This window comes from Octopus sinensis, linkage group LG6, assembly GCF_006345805.1.
Source record: "Octopus sinensis linkage group LG6, ASM634580v1, whole genome shotgun sequence".
Classification (NCBI taxonomy): Eukaryota; Metazoa; Mollusca; class Cephalopoda; order Octopoda; family Octopodidae; genus Octopus; species Octopus sinensis.
This window is the reverse complement of record NC_043002.1, coordinates 44,114,785-44,131,099: the sequence shown is the minus strand read 5'-3', so window position 1 is coordinate 44,131,099 and position 16,315 is coordinate 44,114,785. Positions and strand designations below refer to the sequence as shown.

At 32.5% G+C, this 16,315-nt stretch overlaps 1 protein-coding gene across 1 annotated transcript in view; it reads right to left on the bottom strand.

Moving 5' to 3' along the window:
* Nucleotides 1-16,315, bottom strand: part of LOC115213226 (contactin-like) — a 252,773-nt gene that overhangs the window by 175,837 nt on the left and 60,621 nt on the right. Inside the window, exons 4-6 of the mRNA XM_029782161.2 lie at nt 7,033-7,118; nt 6,254-6,408; nt 2,657-2,764 (exon numbers count right to left, since the gene is read on the bottom strand). Coding sequence (XP_029638021.1) covers nt 2,657-2,764; nt 6,254-6,408; nt 7,033-7,118 — 349 coding nt within the window. The remainder of the gene's footprint in view (nt 1-2,656; nt 2,765-6,253; nt 6,409-7,032; nt 7,119-16,315) is intronic.

Below are 16,315 nucleotides of genomic sequence, written 5' to 3'. Positions count from 1 at the left end.
GTTATAGCGGTATATGTGTGTGTAGGGAGAGAGAGAGAAAGTAAAGATTATTTGCCAACCTAACGTTATATATATATATATATATGTGTGTGTGTATGTATGTATATATTTATGTATATATATATATATATATATATATATATATATATATATATATTTATATGTATTTATATATATATGTATATATTTATGTATTTATATATGTACATATTTATATATATATATATATATATATTATATATATATATACATAAGTATATATGTATATGTATACATATATATCTATTTATATATATACATATATATTTATATATCTACATATATATATTTATATATATGTATTTATATATATTTATATTTATATATATATATATATATATATATATATATATATATATATATATATATATAACGCAGTGTCTAAAGAAACGTACAAAAGTACTTTATTGTTGTGGTTTTCATTGCTGTTACTGTTGTTGTTTAGCGCCAAATCACCCTTTACCGAATAGTTTCAAAACCATTACCAGTAATGACAATTTACATTTTTATGTATATATATCCAGGGCTCTATTGTTGAATGTTTCCTCCTTTGTAGGATTTCTGCTATTTACAGTTAGTCGAGCTACAAAGTAAAACGTTTGTTCGTTGATGTATTATTTTTTGAGGTCAACACTGACTATGCAGACTGACAATTAGATTTTTTTCCTCCGATGTCATTCTCTAATGTATCGAGAACTACGTTATACTAACTTCTTTCTTCTTTTTTTATTTTACTTTTAAACGGTGAAATTTTACTGCTGTTTCTAGAAGGTTGACCTAAAGGCACACTTATTGGTCGAAAAACTAGATTTATGAATGTCTGTGTAGTATGTTTCATCAAATTACTTGTTTTATTTATTTGACTATTTATGTTAAAGAATAACGTAAATTTACTGAAAGCTTTACATATATGAGAAGTTAAGGCGCCATGATATTCATATATTTACTGAATGTATGTAGCGTCTAACATAGAGTTAAACCAGGGCACATTTCTCATTGATGTCGATTAAATGGTGTTGGAAAAGATTGGCGAATTTATCGCAACTACAGATAAAAAAATTAAATTTATTGCCTTACCCCAAAACGGTCTTTGTCGGCAAATCTTTGAGAAAGATCATGACCATTCATTCTTCTATTCAAGCATGTAATATATACCACTGCATTTCCACCGTGTTTTGAAATTTTAAAAATATTAAAATACGATTTAAGGGAGATTTAGCTGCTATTTATGGAAATCAAAGAGGTTCTCGCAGATGTTTGTGCCCTTTTAGAATTATATGGAGTAAAAATAGAAAGATAATGTCCTCATTCTATTCAAAATGTTACTAACAATGTATTAAATCACAGTTTGGATGCAACAGATTCTATTTCGTGGTGTTGTAAAATATCTGAAGTTATTTCTTTCGGCTCCGCTCTAAATGTTCATTGCAATGAAATGTGTTTATTTTTCAATTACTATACGATCATCATCATTTTCCTAAATATAGCATGTTGCATTGTATGCCTTGCTGCCAACATTTTCCTCGCTGTCAATTTTATTCTCCCTTGAGATATGACTTTTTAAAAATAAGGAAATTAGTTTTTCTCTCGCCGTCTTCTTTCCATTCGTCATTTTTTCAATCACTTTACCTGTCACCTCTTTTTCTATCATATCTAATTAATAGATTACATACAACATAGATTGACAGAAATGGGAGAGCGTTCGAAAAAATCCTTTACAGTATTGCGTCGCGATTCCTTACGTTCTGATTTCGAATCCTATCTTGCTAAGTGAATTACAACACTGAAAAACGGAAGCGAAAGAGAAAATTCTCAAATCCTCTTTCCATATGGTCATACATCAAGTGACCTCTCTTTATATTATCATTCACATTGTGATCAATTGCTTTTAAAAGAACGTGTTGGAAATTTATAGTCTTCGGTTTGCATAAAAATCTGCTTCCTTTGCTAAATAATAATTTCTAACTAGAAACATAATAATTTGAGTAACTTTTTAAATATGAATATAGTTATGAGAGTATTGATATTGATGTCCCAGGTGGAAGAATCAGTGGTGTTTAATATTGTAGCTATAAAGTAAAATAAATATTCGGAAAAGAACGTAGTTAGAATGACAGTTTTAAGAAAGATTGATATTTAGATGATAAATACGAAATTGTTTCATCAATAAAGAAATAATTCGAAAATAAATGCAAAATATTTTCGAAAGCGTAAGAATAAAATGTTAATGCTGAAGTCGTTTGTTTGTAATATTATTGAAGATAGTTCTAATTTGATTTTCATAGTTTGGTCAGGTTAATGGTCATAAGGTGTTCAATTCACTCAATAAACTGCATCTCGTACTTTATCTGTTTATTGGAGTTTTCCTCAACTACTGTTAACAAATTAAGATGTAATTAAGTAAAAACAAAACAAAAAATAATTTTCTGGAATATCTCAATAAATGGCTCCAAAAATTTCCAATAATACGTTGCTAACCAATATTTTGATCATTGTATGGCTTTAAGACTGTCTTTGGAGATTGACCCTGATTCACATTTTAATGCACAACGGGTTAAGGATTCTTATGATAACTTTCACACGAAAATTCCACTCTAAAATTGCATAAAGAACTTACTGAAATCCCTGGTTCGTTGTTTAATGCGGTATACCTCCGATTTTGGAATTTTACAAATATATGAATGAGGTGTGACTTCTGTTGTAAGACTCCATCCAAATGATGATCCTGGAAAAGAAATGTAATTAAATTTATATATTTAATTTTCAATTTTATATAATTAAAAAAAGATAGTTCGCAATTTTTTTGAAGAGTCCTTATATGGAGATACATTTTATATTTCGGGGGGAAGATTATATATAATTAAATGTAAGAGAAGGAACTACTTATGAAAAACAATATATTTTGCTTGAAAAGGTGAATTAACAGAACCATTACAATTCCGTTCTATAAAAGTTTGTGTATTCTGTGAATATCTATAAGCTAACACACACACATCGTTTTGAGATTTGGTTTGCAAGATTCTTTATGTGAGTTCGTGTGTTGAAGCATACTTTGTCTGGGGAGAGTCATTCTCTTTTAGTGCCTTACTATTTAACAAAATCCCTGGTAAATTTCCACTCAGTAACCTATTATTTTTTCTAAAATTTTCGTTGCGTCTTGCACACATTTCAATAGTAATTGACTCTGTCCGTTATCTGAGCTGCTTTCTTTGTGATTGTTTGTGCGCATGTGTGTGGGTCAGTATGCGTGCGGATACACATATATATGTATGTATGTATGTATGTATGTATGCATGTATGTGTGTTTATGCATGTATGCGTGTGTGTTATGCATGTATGCGCGTGTGTGTGTATGCATATATGTATGTATATGTGTACGTTTATTTGTATGTATTCTGCATACCCATGTGTTTGAGTGTTTGTGTTTCTATGTATCTGTCCGCTTGTGCGTGCATGTCTGAGTGTGTCTGTGTATGGGTTTTGTGACTATGTACTGCTTCTTTTATGTATGGATGTGTCTCCATGTGTCCTTGTGTGAAGTGTATGTGTGAATGTGGTCACGTGTTTGTTTTCATTTGCGTATGTATGTGTGTATGTGTGCTTGTCTATTCATATTACCTATGCACCTATCTATCTCTATGTCTATCTGTTTACATTCATATCCATTTACCTATATACATATGCATATCCATATACATATACATACACATATACATATATAATTTTGTACATTTAAACAAGTTGATCAATAGTTTTTATATTTTAACTGTTATGAACATTTAAACTTGTCAACATTGAAACATTTAAACATATTTTTCTAATTTATAATTCTAAATTTCTCTGTTACGAATACTTAAATTGCTCAACATTGACACATTTAATTATGTTCTTGTAATTGATACTTCTAAATGTTTGCCATTAGGTATGTGTGAAAATAAATGCATTTTAAAACAAGTACAAGTTTTTCAAATTTAGATACATTTATTTATGTAATATTGCATTTAAGTAAATACTTTTAATAATAATTGAAACTTTGGCAAATTCTATAAATGAGTGTAATATTAAATATATATATAAATTGTATTAATTATATAATAAGTTTAACTAATTTGTGTGTATATAATTAAACAAATTTTCTATTTTTAATTCTTGTAGTCATAGTTTGTAGTAGTATTATGTATAAAAGTTAGCATGAATTTGTTTTAGTATATATTTATTAAACTTTGATGTTTATTAAATAAATAAATTAATTAATAATTTAATGTATATATATTAAATTATAGCATTTTAGCTTCACCTATTGTATATTATTTATTACACACACACACACACACACCTATATATATATAATATTTTGTTTTAATTACTTGTATTTTAATTTTCCAGTAATGACATTTTTTCTTCTATAAACTAAAATATATTTTCATAGATAAAATAAATATTTATATCTTTGTATTCCAGTTTTATTTACGCCTCGTGTTTAACGAGATAAATTTATTATAAACAATAAGTTATACGTATTATGTTTATAGATTTAGTTAAAAGAATATATTTGATATGATATTTCATGTTTTCATTTTAATATATATAGTTGAATTTTGTTCGATTTTTTATTGAAAAATTACGTATTTTTAAATATACTTATATTTTCTTATAAGATAATATACGTACATTTCTTTAATTATTTTATTGCTTTTATCTTAGACCTGATGAGTGACTGTATTTAAATTGAATTGATTTTACTGCTATCAGTTTGAAAATATAGCCACGAAATACGTGTAGTCTATTTACTAATTATATACTGTTTATTTATCATTTCGTACTTTATTTAATTCTAGGTAAATGTTTTATCGTATCTTGAATTTTTTTTATATGGTATGATTTAATTATATCATTGTTGAATTGCTACACGGTGTTTCTTCTGTAATGTATCTATATATAAATGAAGTTATTTATCTATATGTATATAAAGTTGTCTGTGTGTGGCAGGTTTGGTAACCTTCAACTAACACTATCTCCTCTGAGACCCTTCGATGCATGTTGACCAAAATTGAGAGTATGATAGAAGAAGGCTTGCTCTTCATTCCGTAGAAGATAAAATTCAAATCGGACCATGTTAATACCAAAAATTATTTACATCAAAAAGGTGCTTTTTTCTATGAAAATCCCTATTTTTTACGATTTTTTTACTGCTGTGTCGGCATTTTTCGGTGTATTTCAACAAGCAAAATGTTCACTTAAAGAGAATGACAAGCTACATAATGCAAAATTTTTGCGTTTGAAAAATTCCAATTCTAAAGGGTCGAAACAAACCCGAGCAACGCCAGGCGATACTGCTAGTATATACATATATATATATATATATATATATATTATATATTTATGAAATAGAAAAATATAAAGTATGCTAGTGATTGTTGTCTGGGAGGGATTTAGTTAATGTTCGTTAGAATATTGTTTGCTAACATCGGAGCACATTATAGAATGGTTCTAGGCAATTGAATAGATGCATTTTATGACTGGTTATGCGGAATGTCAAACTGACAACAAAGTGGAAAAGACGGGATCTACAAATGGCCGAGCATTTTACTTGTCTTCAATTATGTTGCTAATAACAAATTCATTTTTATACGTTATGTCCATTATTGTTGAGAAAGAATTTAGACGCTTTACTTGGCCTCAGATAGAGCAAACCAAGACGTTTCTATGTGATTGATCCCTCATATCACGCTCTGTCGCGACGTTTGATAAATGTCAATAATATACTTATTATATGCCTGATAAGATAGAATCGGAACACTTGCGATCAGCACCACTTTGATAGGATTATGGTCCCTCACCACCACTACCAACAGACGCAGCAATGAATGTGAACTGTTAAATTTATTTATAGGCTGTTAGAAATAGTATACAGTGATTAACTTGGTGCCCTGGACCTATGACGATCTCGTTCAATAGATTATGCTTTAAAACCACGCAAATTGTGGTGATTAACCTATTTGGTAGGAGCTAATTCAGGAATGCTAAACAATGATAACAACAATAACCTGTAGCTATTCTATTGTCTCCGCAATGTTGACAGTGCAATTAAGAATCAGAATACCGAGGAATAAAAGTAAAATATTTTATGTTTCTCACCGAATTCACACACACGACAGATAAAAAACGAATGCAAATTTATTTGAAAATTATGTTTTTGAAGTTTTCTCATTACCTTTGCTCATGTAGACAATTCTTTTTCCTGGTTTTTCCCGATCAGATTCATCTATCCAATATTGATCATTATCTGCAATTTGTTTCCCACTTTCCCGCCAAATATATTTCTCAGAATCATTCGGATCAACCATACCGTCAGTATACCATACGTTTCTATGGAGAAAAAGGGTTGACCTTGTTTATTTAACAACAAATTGTGTCATGCTCTTTCCTTTCTTACAATCATCTTTACATTTTAGAAAAATATAAGTGTTCTCTCAATTAAAAAGGCTTATGGAAAAGCTTCAAAATATCCATTAATTCATTTTGCTCTCTTTCGTGTTCAAGCTAATTATTGAGGTTTGAAATAATACAAACTAGTGCAACAAAATATCTTTAAGCAACTTACAAGTAAAATTTTGAAACTTATAAATTTATTTGATTTTGTTTTAAGAGATATCACATTAAAATTTATTAGCTTTTGATAAGTTGTCAAAAGAATTTAGCTCTATAAATAATTAATTTTTATATACTCCTTGAACGGAACCACATTTCAATGGACTAAAATTACATTCGTAGTGAAGCGGCAAAAACATTAAGTGTAATCATTGATTCTACTCACAAAAGGCTGGCAAATCAACTTTGGAATATATGATATTTTTTCAGTACAACGTTTTTGTAAAAAGTATTTGTTGTTTTGTCCATTGTACATTAAAGTGTTGTACTTATATATAGGAGTGCAATTTATCACATATTTTATGAAACATTTTTTAGAAAATGATACATTTAATTACTCACTTGCCATAAAACTTAGTTTTCACAAAATTCACGATGAATTTGTGCTCCGTTACATCCTTTACAGTTAGCAAAATTGCTCCATTAGTCTGTAAGATATTGAGATGAGTGTTTAATCTTCTCCCTTCTTGTATATAAACGTTAGTATTATTAAAATATAAGAATTAAGGATAATTTCATCATTAGCAACTGCATATTTAGAAATAGTTCCAAACGGTTTTGATAAGAAGTAGAAAAAAAGTCAGTTGTTTAACTGTATGAAATATGCCTTTATTAAATATATCAGGAATGCAGAAAATGTGCCATTAAGATGTTTCAAATTCAAATTTTAATTACCCCTCCCTAAAGTTACAGAGGTCACTTATAATGGATTAAATACAAAATTGTGCAAAGTTGTGAATATCATGCCGCATTATAATTTGCAGAATCGGTTACGTAAATATTATATTCCTCAGAGTATAATAAAATAATGGATACTTACACACACACACACACACACACACACACACGCACATACATACATACATACATACATACATACATACATACATACATACATACATACATACATACATACATACATATATACACACATACATATATATATATATATATGTATTGTTACGCTATCTTTAAATGTTGTTGTCTCTGGATAGCTCTGATATTTATATTTGAACTATTGGGCAGTTAACAATATTCACAAAAATTTATCTTTAAGACATATGAACTAGATAAAAGTTGCATTAGTTTTTCTTGGTCGATTTATATATTAATCCCTTGTCGATTTATATACCAACCACGTGTAAAAATCGCTGTACATTGTGAGGCTTAGTTCAACAGCGGCTGACGAGATGAATATCCAGTAAAATAACTTCTGTTTCTTTCTTTCAGTTTGTTTAATTTAGAGAGTTATGCTTTTGACGATTGTCGTGTACTCTCGGGGATCCAGAGTTCATGTGCAACTAGTTACATACCAAATTTGGTATGTAAAACAATGTTATCATTCATTTACATCCTGTACTTATTTATAGTATCTTTTACACTTTTCTGTCATAGGATTACGGCCAGCCTGATGCACCTCCTTAAAGGGTATTTATTCAAATGAATTGTACCTAGTACTTGTTTCGTTGGAAGTCGTTGAACTTAATCTATCGTCCCTTTTTGCTGAAACACTAAGTTACTGAAATGTAAATAAACCAATACCAGTTGTCAAGCAGTGCGTGGAGGGACAAACGCAAGCACAAAGAGAGAAATACACACATATACGACGGACCTCTTTCAGTTTCCATCTACCACATCCACACTCAAGGCTTTGGTCGGTCCAAAGATGTAGTAGAAGACACTTACCTAAGGAAAACTGCTATGAGACTAAACTCGGATTCATGTAACTGGGAAGCAAAATTCTTACCATAAAGCCTCACGTGCGTCTAAAACTTTATTTCACAGAATATTTGACAATGATATGTAGCCGCAATAAATGTGTTAGGAATAGAATATTTATTCTACGAATGAATTTTTACTTGTTGCCACCGCACTACACTTTCTTTTCAGCTACAGTTTTCCGAGAAGATTATAAAGAAATTTTAGCTCTCCCATATACACTGAACCGTTGATAAGGTCATAAATGTTTGATGTGAGGTCTTTTTTTTAGTGTGTTGTTATCTTTTTTATAAGCAATCATTAAATCAACCCCATCAAAATTCTAACTAAATAAAATTTCTTGTTGAATTCCTAATCTAATGTTATTTTGTTCACTTGTTGTAAGCCTGTCAATTTCGCTTTTAATTGTATCATGCATTAACCGCTGATAGGGCTTTTAATCGTTTTTACCATTTTGATATTTTTTCAAACTACAAAACTAGAATATGTTTATTTCGTATGGAGCTTTCAAATAATCCCTAAAATCATAAGCTTTAATCAGGCATAATAATCCTCCCATTCTATTACCTGAGATATGCGTTTTGAGGGTTGTAATCAGTTTTGTGTGGTACCCACTTAAAAGATAACGTCTCTCTCAAATTATAGTAGATTTACCTTTGGACTGTTTCCGTTGTAATGGCGGTTAGTAAATACAAAAACCATCCTTTGTATAAATAGACAACTTGTTTATATCGAAGGTATTTCAAAATAAGTAATAAAAGATCTATCGTTCCATCTCTTAGAAATCTTTTTTCGGCTCATTTCCTCACAAGGAACTCCATATATTCATTTTGATTATTTTTCTTTCGGTAGGTCGATCAGCTAAAGCATTTTCTATAAACACATCATCTAGCTCTTTCTCTGTTTACATTACGAAGTTTATATTCTCCATAATGACATACTGAAATTGTAACTATACTGTCTCTGTGATGAAAGAACTTCAGTTGCTAATATGAAACATCTACATACATATTTAATAAAGCGAATTGTACAATAACGAACTTCAGTTTCTATAGATCACCTGATGTTGCTTAGCATCATACTTTGTGTGTGTGTGTTTGCTTATTCGCTCCTAATTACAACGTATTTAATAGTGAGCTTGATAGCCCCAAGATTGTTTTGTTTTAAAATAGCAGCATGACGCATCTTGTAATTAATTACTCATCATCATAACCTAATTTTCGGACCTTCGAATTCACACAAGACAGTGTATGAAAAATTTTATCTTCAGGGTTTTCTTAAAAACAAAACATTAACTTTTATATTATTCAAAACAAAAATCACTTTAACTATTTTCGTTTATTATCTATTCCCCCTTTTATTTTCAATGACAACAGATCGGCTGCAGAATAAATATACCCATTAGTATGTATCTAGTTTCAAATAATTAATAAACGCAGGTACATGACCTTACAGTATAACTAGTACTATGTCAAAGTTAATTATGTTCAGAGAAGTTTGAATGCAAATTCAGTATAAGCTAATACTTGTTTATTTCGCCTGTGTATGTTAGACCGAAATTTTCCTTATCAGAAGTCTGAAACAGTCATTGATATATAATTATAATTGTTGACTGTACAAGAGTGATAATTGAAGCTGTGATAATTATACTTTTCCAAGTGTTTTGACAAAAGTTACTAGAAACACATCCAGACTGAGAATTGAAACCGTTTTAAGATGCAAAATATGTTCTACATTAAATGAGCTCTACTTTTCATGAAAGTTCATAATGCAATAAACTAATCTTATAGAATAGACTGGATTTGAAACATTTTTTGTTGTTCATATTAATAATTTGAAGCTCGAGTGACAGATGAAAAAATCTTCAGAAACTACTTTAATATAATGATTATCACATTTTTTTTAATTTCAAAATTACATAAACACTTTTGTTGCTATCATTGTATTATTCATCACTTGTTTAGAAGTTGTCTCTATCTCGAAAATAAAACATCGTGTCTGGCTCTATTTATTTAAAACATCGCGGATAAATATGAAGCGATTTTCAATCATGTTTTCAATAGAAATACAAATCGTTATTAGTTTCATTTGTCTGATGGTCTGCAAATTAAATGACTACGTCTAGAAAGGTTTCATAAATGATGAAATCATTTTTCGGACAATTGCTTTGTTAATTTATTTTTGTTAAAAATAGTCTGAAATGTTACAAAAGCATTGATAACTCAAAATAATAAAAATGCAGCTATGCAGCTCTGTATTGACTGTTTTGAATAATACAAACATATGCATAAATTCATTCACACATACGTATGTGTATGCATGTATGTGTCTTTAGTCATGTGTGTGTCTATCCGTGTATCTGCGCTTGCGGGTGTGTTGCATGTAATTATGTGTGAGTCAGTATATGTATAAAACACCTCCAAAGTCAGTCACATGTCCAGTTGAGAAAGGTGAATATTTGAGAGTCGGGTTAGTAGTGCTGCTCCATAGAAATCTTATAGCTACAAAAAAAAACAAGTGAATCCTCATGAATAACTCTGCAGGAGAGAGAAGACAACCGAAAGGTTGTGGTGAAATCGGTAAAGAAACTGGAGTGTCGATGTTCCGCATTCTGAGTACTAAAACCTCAGCGATGATCCTTATTTTTAAGGTATGAAAATTGCACTAGAATGGAAGAATATGCGCAGCAGCTTGAAGACTTTTGGAAGTTATCAATAGGACATATTAGGCCTCAGTAAAATGAAGTGGATAGGAATGACCGAAAAGGTGCAAACGGAGGAAAAACAATAACCTATTTTGGTAATGAGGAACAACTCCTCTAGTGAGTTGGAATGGTATTGGACAAAGATAATTTCAGGATATTCATGGTTAGGTGGTAAGTCAGTGATTGTAACATCGCTGCACGGATGATGCTAAGCAGGATACCTTCTATGAGCAGCTATATGGCACAATCCGTCATGATTTCAATTTACTTTATGATAACTTGAATGTGCAGATTAGCAGGATGAAACTAGAGACCGAGTGTGTGCTCGGGCCACATGGTGAAGAAACCAATTTGACGTATTTTAGAGACGAAATGATCCATAATAAAATATTGAGATTAAACGATGAGAATATGAACAGTAAATTTACACACGTCTGGATCAGTAGTCGGTGGATGACCGCCTTACAAGATATCCAAGCCTACCGAAATGTCAATGCGAGATCAGATAACCAGCTGATGAAGCTGACACTGAATCTTTGCAAGAAGGAAAAAGGTCCCTACCATCTACTCATTTGCTGAGTCGATTCTAGTAGAGCAATACTATTTGCAGCAGAACTGATTTCAGCTATTGCAACACCAAACGGTGCTGAAATGCAGTGTACTATGTTCAGAACACTAGTAATGCACAATCGGCTGCGAAAGTGGGAGAAGGCAGAAACAGTGGATAACCAAAGCATCATGAAACTTAGTTAACCAATCTAGGACTCCTTATAAGAGAATAGGCGACCACAAGCATCAGAGGAGACAGGACAAACTACTTCAGAATGCCAAACATTAAATTGCATGCAAAATTGACATAGAGTGGCTGGAGAAAAAAAGTAAGAAATAGGTTGCAGGAATAACACAGACATTCTCCTTCTCGTGGATCATTGGCTCCTGCACAATTAGCGCTAGCAACAACGATTGGAGAAATTGTCTCACTGAATCTTCTGGAAAGATGAAACCTATTAGCTTGCATCAAATGGTGAAATATTGCATTGCTATTTTACAGGAATTTTTTTCTAGATTGGGTTCCTGAGCAGGATTCGATAGGACTTTGATGCCACTCTATGAGAAAAACTGCGTGAATAATAAAGATTTTGTTCCAACTACTCTTATACTGTGAAAACTTTCACGTTGAGAAACGTCATGCAACAATGAACACATTTCCAATAGACCTTGTTCAAATCGACAAGGATTTGAATAAAGTAATTCATCAAGAACCTTTATAAAAGATGCACCGTGCGTGTGATATCTATCAACAGTATTTCAATATCTTCACGAATATCTACAAAGATTCCACATGCTGCATGAGGAAAGATACTGGCCAAACTGACAATTTTTGTATCGCTACTAGTGCCCGTCAAGGCTGCATTCGTTTACTCCTTGTTGACCCGCTAACAGGTTTGAGTTGAAGAAGTTAACAGAAGCATTACAAAACTGTAGTGAAAGAAGACGGAAAGGCTCTGTGACTCGGCCTTTGGCATTACACTGATAACAGAAGTAACTACCAGGCTAAAAGAATATGCAGGAAAGCTCGTGCTCAAAATTCCACAATCCAGCCTTCCATTTCCGTTGGAAGGGTAGGCTATTATCAGTTGGGATGGAATCATATTTCTCGACGTAAACTAAGGTTTTTATTAACTCTGTCTCAATGGCCGATACTTAAATATAAATATGTGTGTATGTGTTTGTGTGTGTGTGTGTAAGAGGGAGGGAGAGAGAGAGGGAGAGAGAGTTTGTGTGTGTGTGAGAGAGAGAGAGAGAGACAAAGAGAGAGAGAGAGAGTTTGTGTGTGTGTCTGTATGTATGTGTGTGCACGCGCGCACTTGTATTTCGGTGTCTCGTTTACGTACCATTCTCCTTCAGAATTCTTTCTACTGCCTATTGTTGTCACGAGGATTAGCGAATTTATTTTACATGTCAAAACTCAAGTGTGCATAAGACGGAGAACTTTCTCGTTTGTTATATATATATATATATATTATATATATATATATTATATATATATATATGGGTAAAAAAGAGGAAAGATCCCCTTTGGCGATGTATGACTGGGATTGCACCTAGAAAGTTACCTTCCGATGTACAAGTCCGGGCAAGGTTATTTTATGGAAGATCAGCAGTTCCCCGTGCACACCCTCTCATGTCAGCTCAGTTCAACATGTGAGTGAAATGTAGCTACGTGACATAAAGTGTCTTTCCCAAGAGCACAACATAGCCTGGTCTGGGAAACGAGCTCACTACACCATGATTAAACGTTTTTTGAAAATATCTATCAACCAAGAAAACGAACATATTAATCGCACGACGACCGGTAAGAAGAAACTGATTACGGACTCAGAAATTCTGCCTTAAATAAATAATTTTATTTTTTAAAAAATAATATTGAGTACTTTTTCGCTTAAGTGAAATTTATATCAGCGTAGAAACAAAAGATCATCTTGCAGTATATATACATGTGTGTAGGTGTCTGTGTGCGTATGTGAGTGTGTGTGTATGAGCGTGTGTGGTAATCTTACGCGCGTGCGCGTAATCGTACATTGCGTACATATGTGTATATCAATGTCTTTCTTCGTCTGTTATGGATGATCTGGGTTTCATCACTTCAAAAGTGCTTATTTTAATATGCAAGGACTTTTGGAAGACAAGAAGTTATCTTTCAGCGCATGACGTCACTCGCTACACCAATTATATTTTCTAAGGTCACCGCCGATACCGTTTGATACTATTGTCAACGAAGTTGTTGCCGTCAGAACGCCTACAACAATAACAAATATAGTAAGGCGTCCCATCCAACGCTCTGACAATTTCACCAAGCCATTACCTTCAACTGGTACTCTGTTTATCATTAACAAAAGGATTAAAGGGCTGAGTTGATTTGAATTGTAGTGAGTATTTTATTAGTTATACAAACGCATCTCCAGATAATGGCCGACGGTTCACAAATACAAACACTATAGCTATTTCACTAATTTCTTTAAATAATTAATATTCATATGATCAATACGATAGAGTATTTTTAGGATATTGTGTATCAAAAATTCAATTTTTGGAATCCAGCAAAACGAGCGAATTGCTAGAAAGCCAACAGAAAGATCAGACTTTCAAAAAAATTATAAATGTAGTGAAAGGTATACAAGACATATGGAAAAATCGAATCCATTAAGAATGCAAAATCTACATTTACTTCTCACATTAAATAATAACCTTCTTAAAACAGAAGCAAGAAGGACTTGGCAATGTGTGTGTGTGTAGGAAAATATATTTGGGTGGAGCATTAAATAAGCAGTAATGGAGTTGGTTTGGAAATAACAAATAATCTTTTCTACTCTAGACTCAAGGCCCGACATATTTGGTGGGGAAGCGGGCCAGTCGATCAGATTGCAACTGGTAATTAATTTATCGGCTTCAAAAGGATGAAAGGCAAAGTCGACCTCAGCGGAATTTGAATTCAGAACGTGAAGGCAGACGAAATACCTATTTCTTTACTACCCACAAGGACCTAAACACAAAGAAGACAAACAAGGACAGACACACGGATTAAGTCGATTATATCGACCCCAGTGCGTACCTGGTACTTAAATTATCGACTCCGAAAGGATGAAAGGCAAAGTCGACCTCGGCGGAATTTGAACTCAGAACGTAATGGCAGACAAAATACGGCTACGCATTTCGCCCGGTGTGCTAACGTTTCTGCCAGCTCGCCGCCTTGAAAATAACAAATAATGCAAAAAGTAATTTCAAGTACAGCCAATTTATTACAAGACATAATTGGATTTTGTTTTTTAAATAAATTGAGTTGTAGTTGCGAAGCTGAAGAATTCGTCATGTACTGGTTTGTCTTTTGTCTTTTACTTGTTTCAGTAATTAAACTGCGACCATGCTGGTGCATCGCTTTGAAAGATTTTAGTAGAACAAATCGGTCCCATTACTTCTAAACTTGGTACTTATTCTATCAGTCTTCACTTATCGAAGCGCTAAGTTGCGGGGACATATTTGTCTGCCCCTACCAATTGTCAAGCCGTAGTGGGTGGCAAACCGACGCATGCACACACTGTCTGTCTGTCTCTCTCTCTTCTCTCTCTCTCTCTCTCTCCCTCTCTCTCTCACTCTCTCAAACACACACACATAAGATAGGGTCTTTTTAGTTTCCATCAACCAAATCCATTGACAAGTCTTCGAGCAGTCCGAGGCTATAGTAGAAGACACTTACCCACGCAGCGTGAATGAACCCGGAACCATCAGGTTGTGAAGTAAACTTTTTACTACAAATCCATGCCAACATCTATACACAACCATGCACACACAAACACACACACACGCGAAATTGGCCTGAATAATATCGTGTGTTATTAGATTACGATTCGCAAGGGATGAAAATGATTTGTTAAAGATTATCTGTGTAGCAGCATATAAATCACATTGACAGAATGTAGGATATACAATGTCCAAGAATTGAAATAACATAATTTAAAGTTTCCTTGAGAAACTTAAGACGTGAACATAGCTATGTGTTAAGAAGTTTCCTTCCCAGCCACATGGTTCCAAGTCCAGTCCCATTGCATGGCATCTTGGGCTAATATCTTCTACAATAGCCTCGGGCCGACCAAAGCTTTGTGAGTGGCTTTGATAAACAGAAACTGAAAGAAACACGGCGTATATATACATAGACATATGTATGTGTGTTTGTCCCCTGACCACTACTGCTTGACAACCGATGTTGAACTGTTTATGTCCCAGTAACTTAGTAGTTCGGCAAAAAGGTCCGATAGAATAAGTGCCGTAGGTTAAGAAAATGAGTGCTGTAGTTGATACATTCGACTAAAAATTTTTCAGGGCGATGCCTCAGCATGGCTGTTGTCTATTAACTAAAACAAATAAGATATAAAAGCTATGCTAATATCAGATATGTGAGTAGGGGAAATTGTGTTTGGTTCCTATGAATTATGAAGTTCTACACACTGATAAACATTATGCCCATTATAAGTGGTTCTTTTTTTTTTTAATTAATTTGAAAATGAACATTGAAACGGAAGTGGCTGAAAAGAAATTTATCAGGTCAAGTTTCAGGAACATGTTGGAACCTTTAAAAATGAAGAGTTATTCTTGATAAAAGGAAACAACTTTTCTCAAATGGAGCAATTCATTGTTTCATATCTT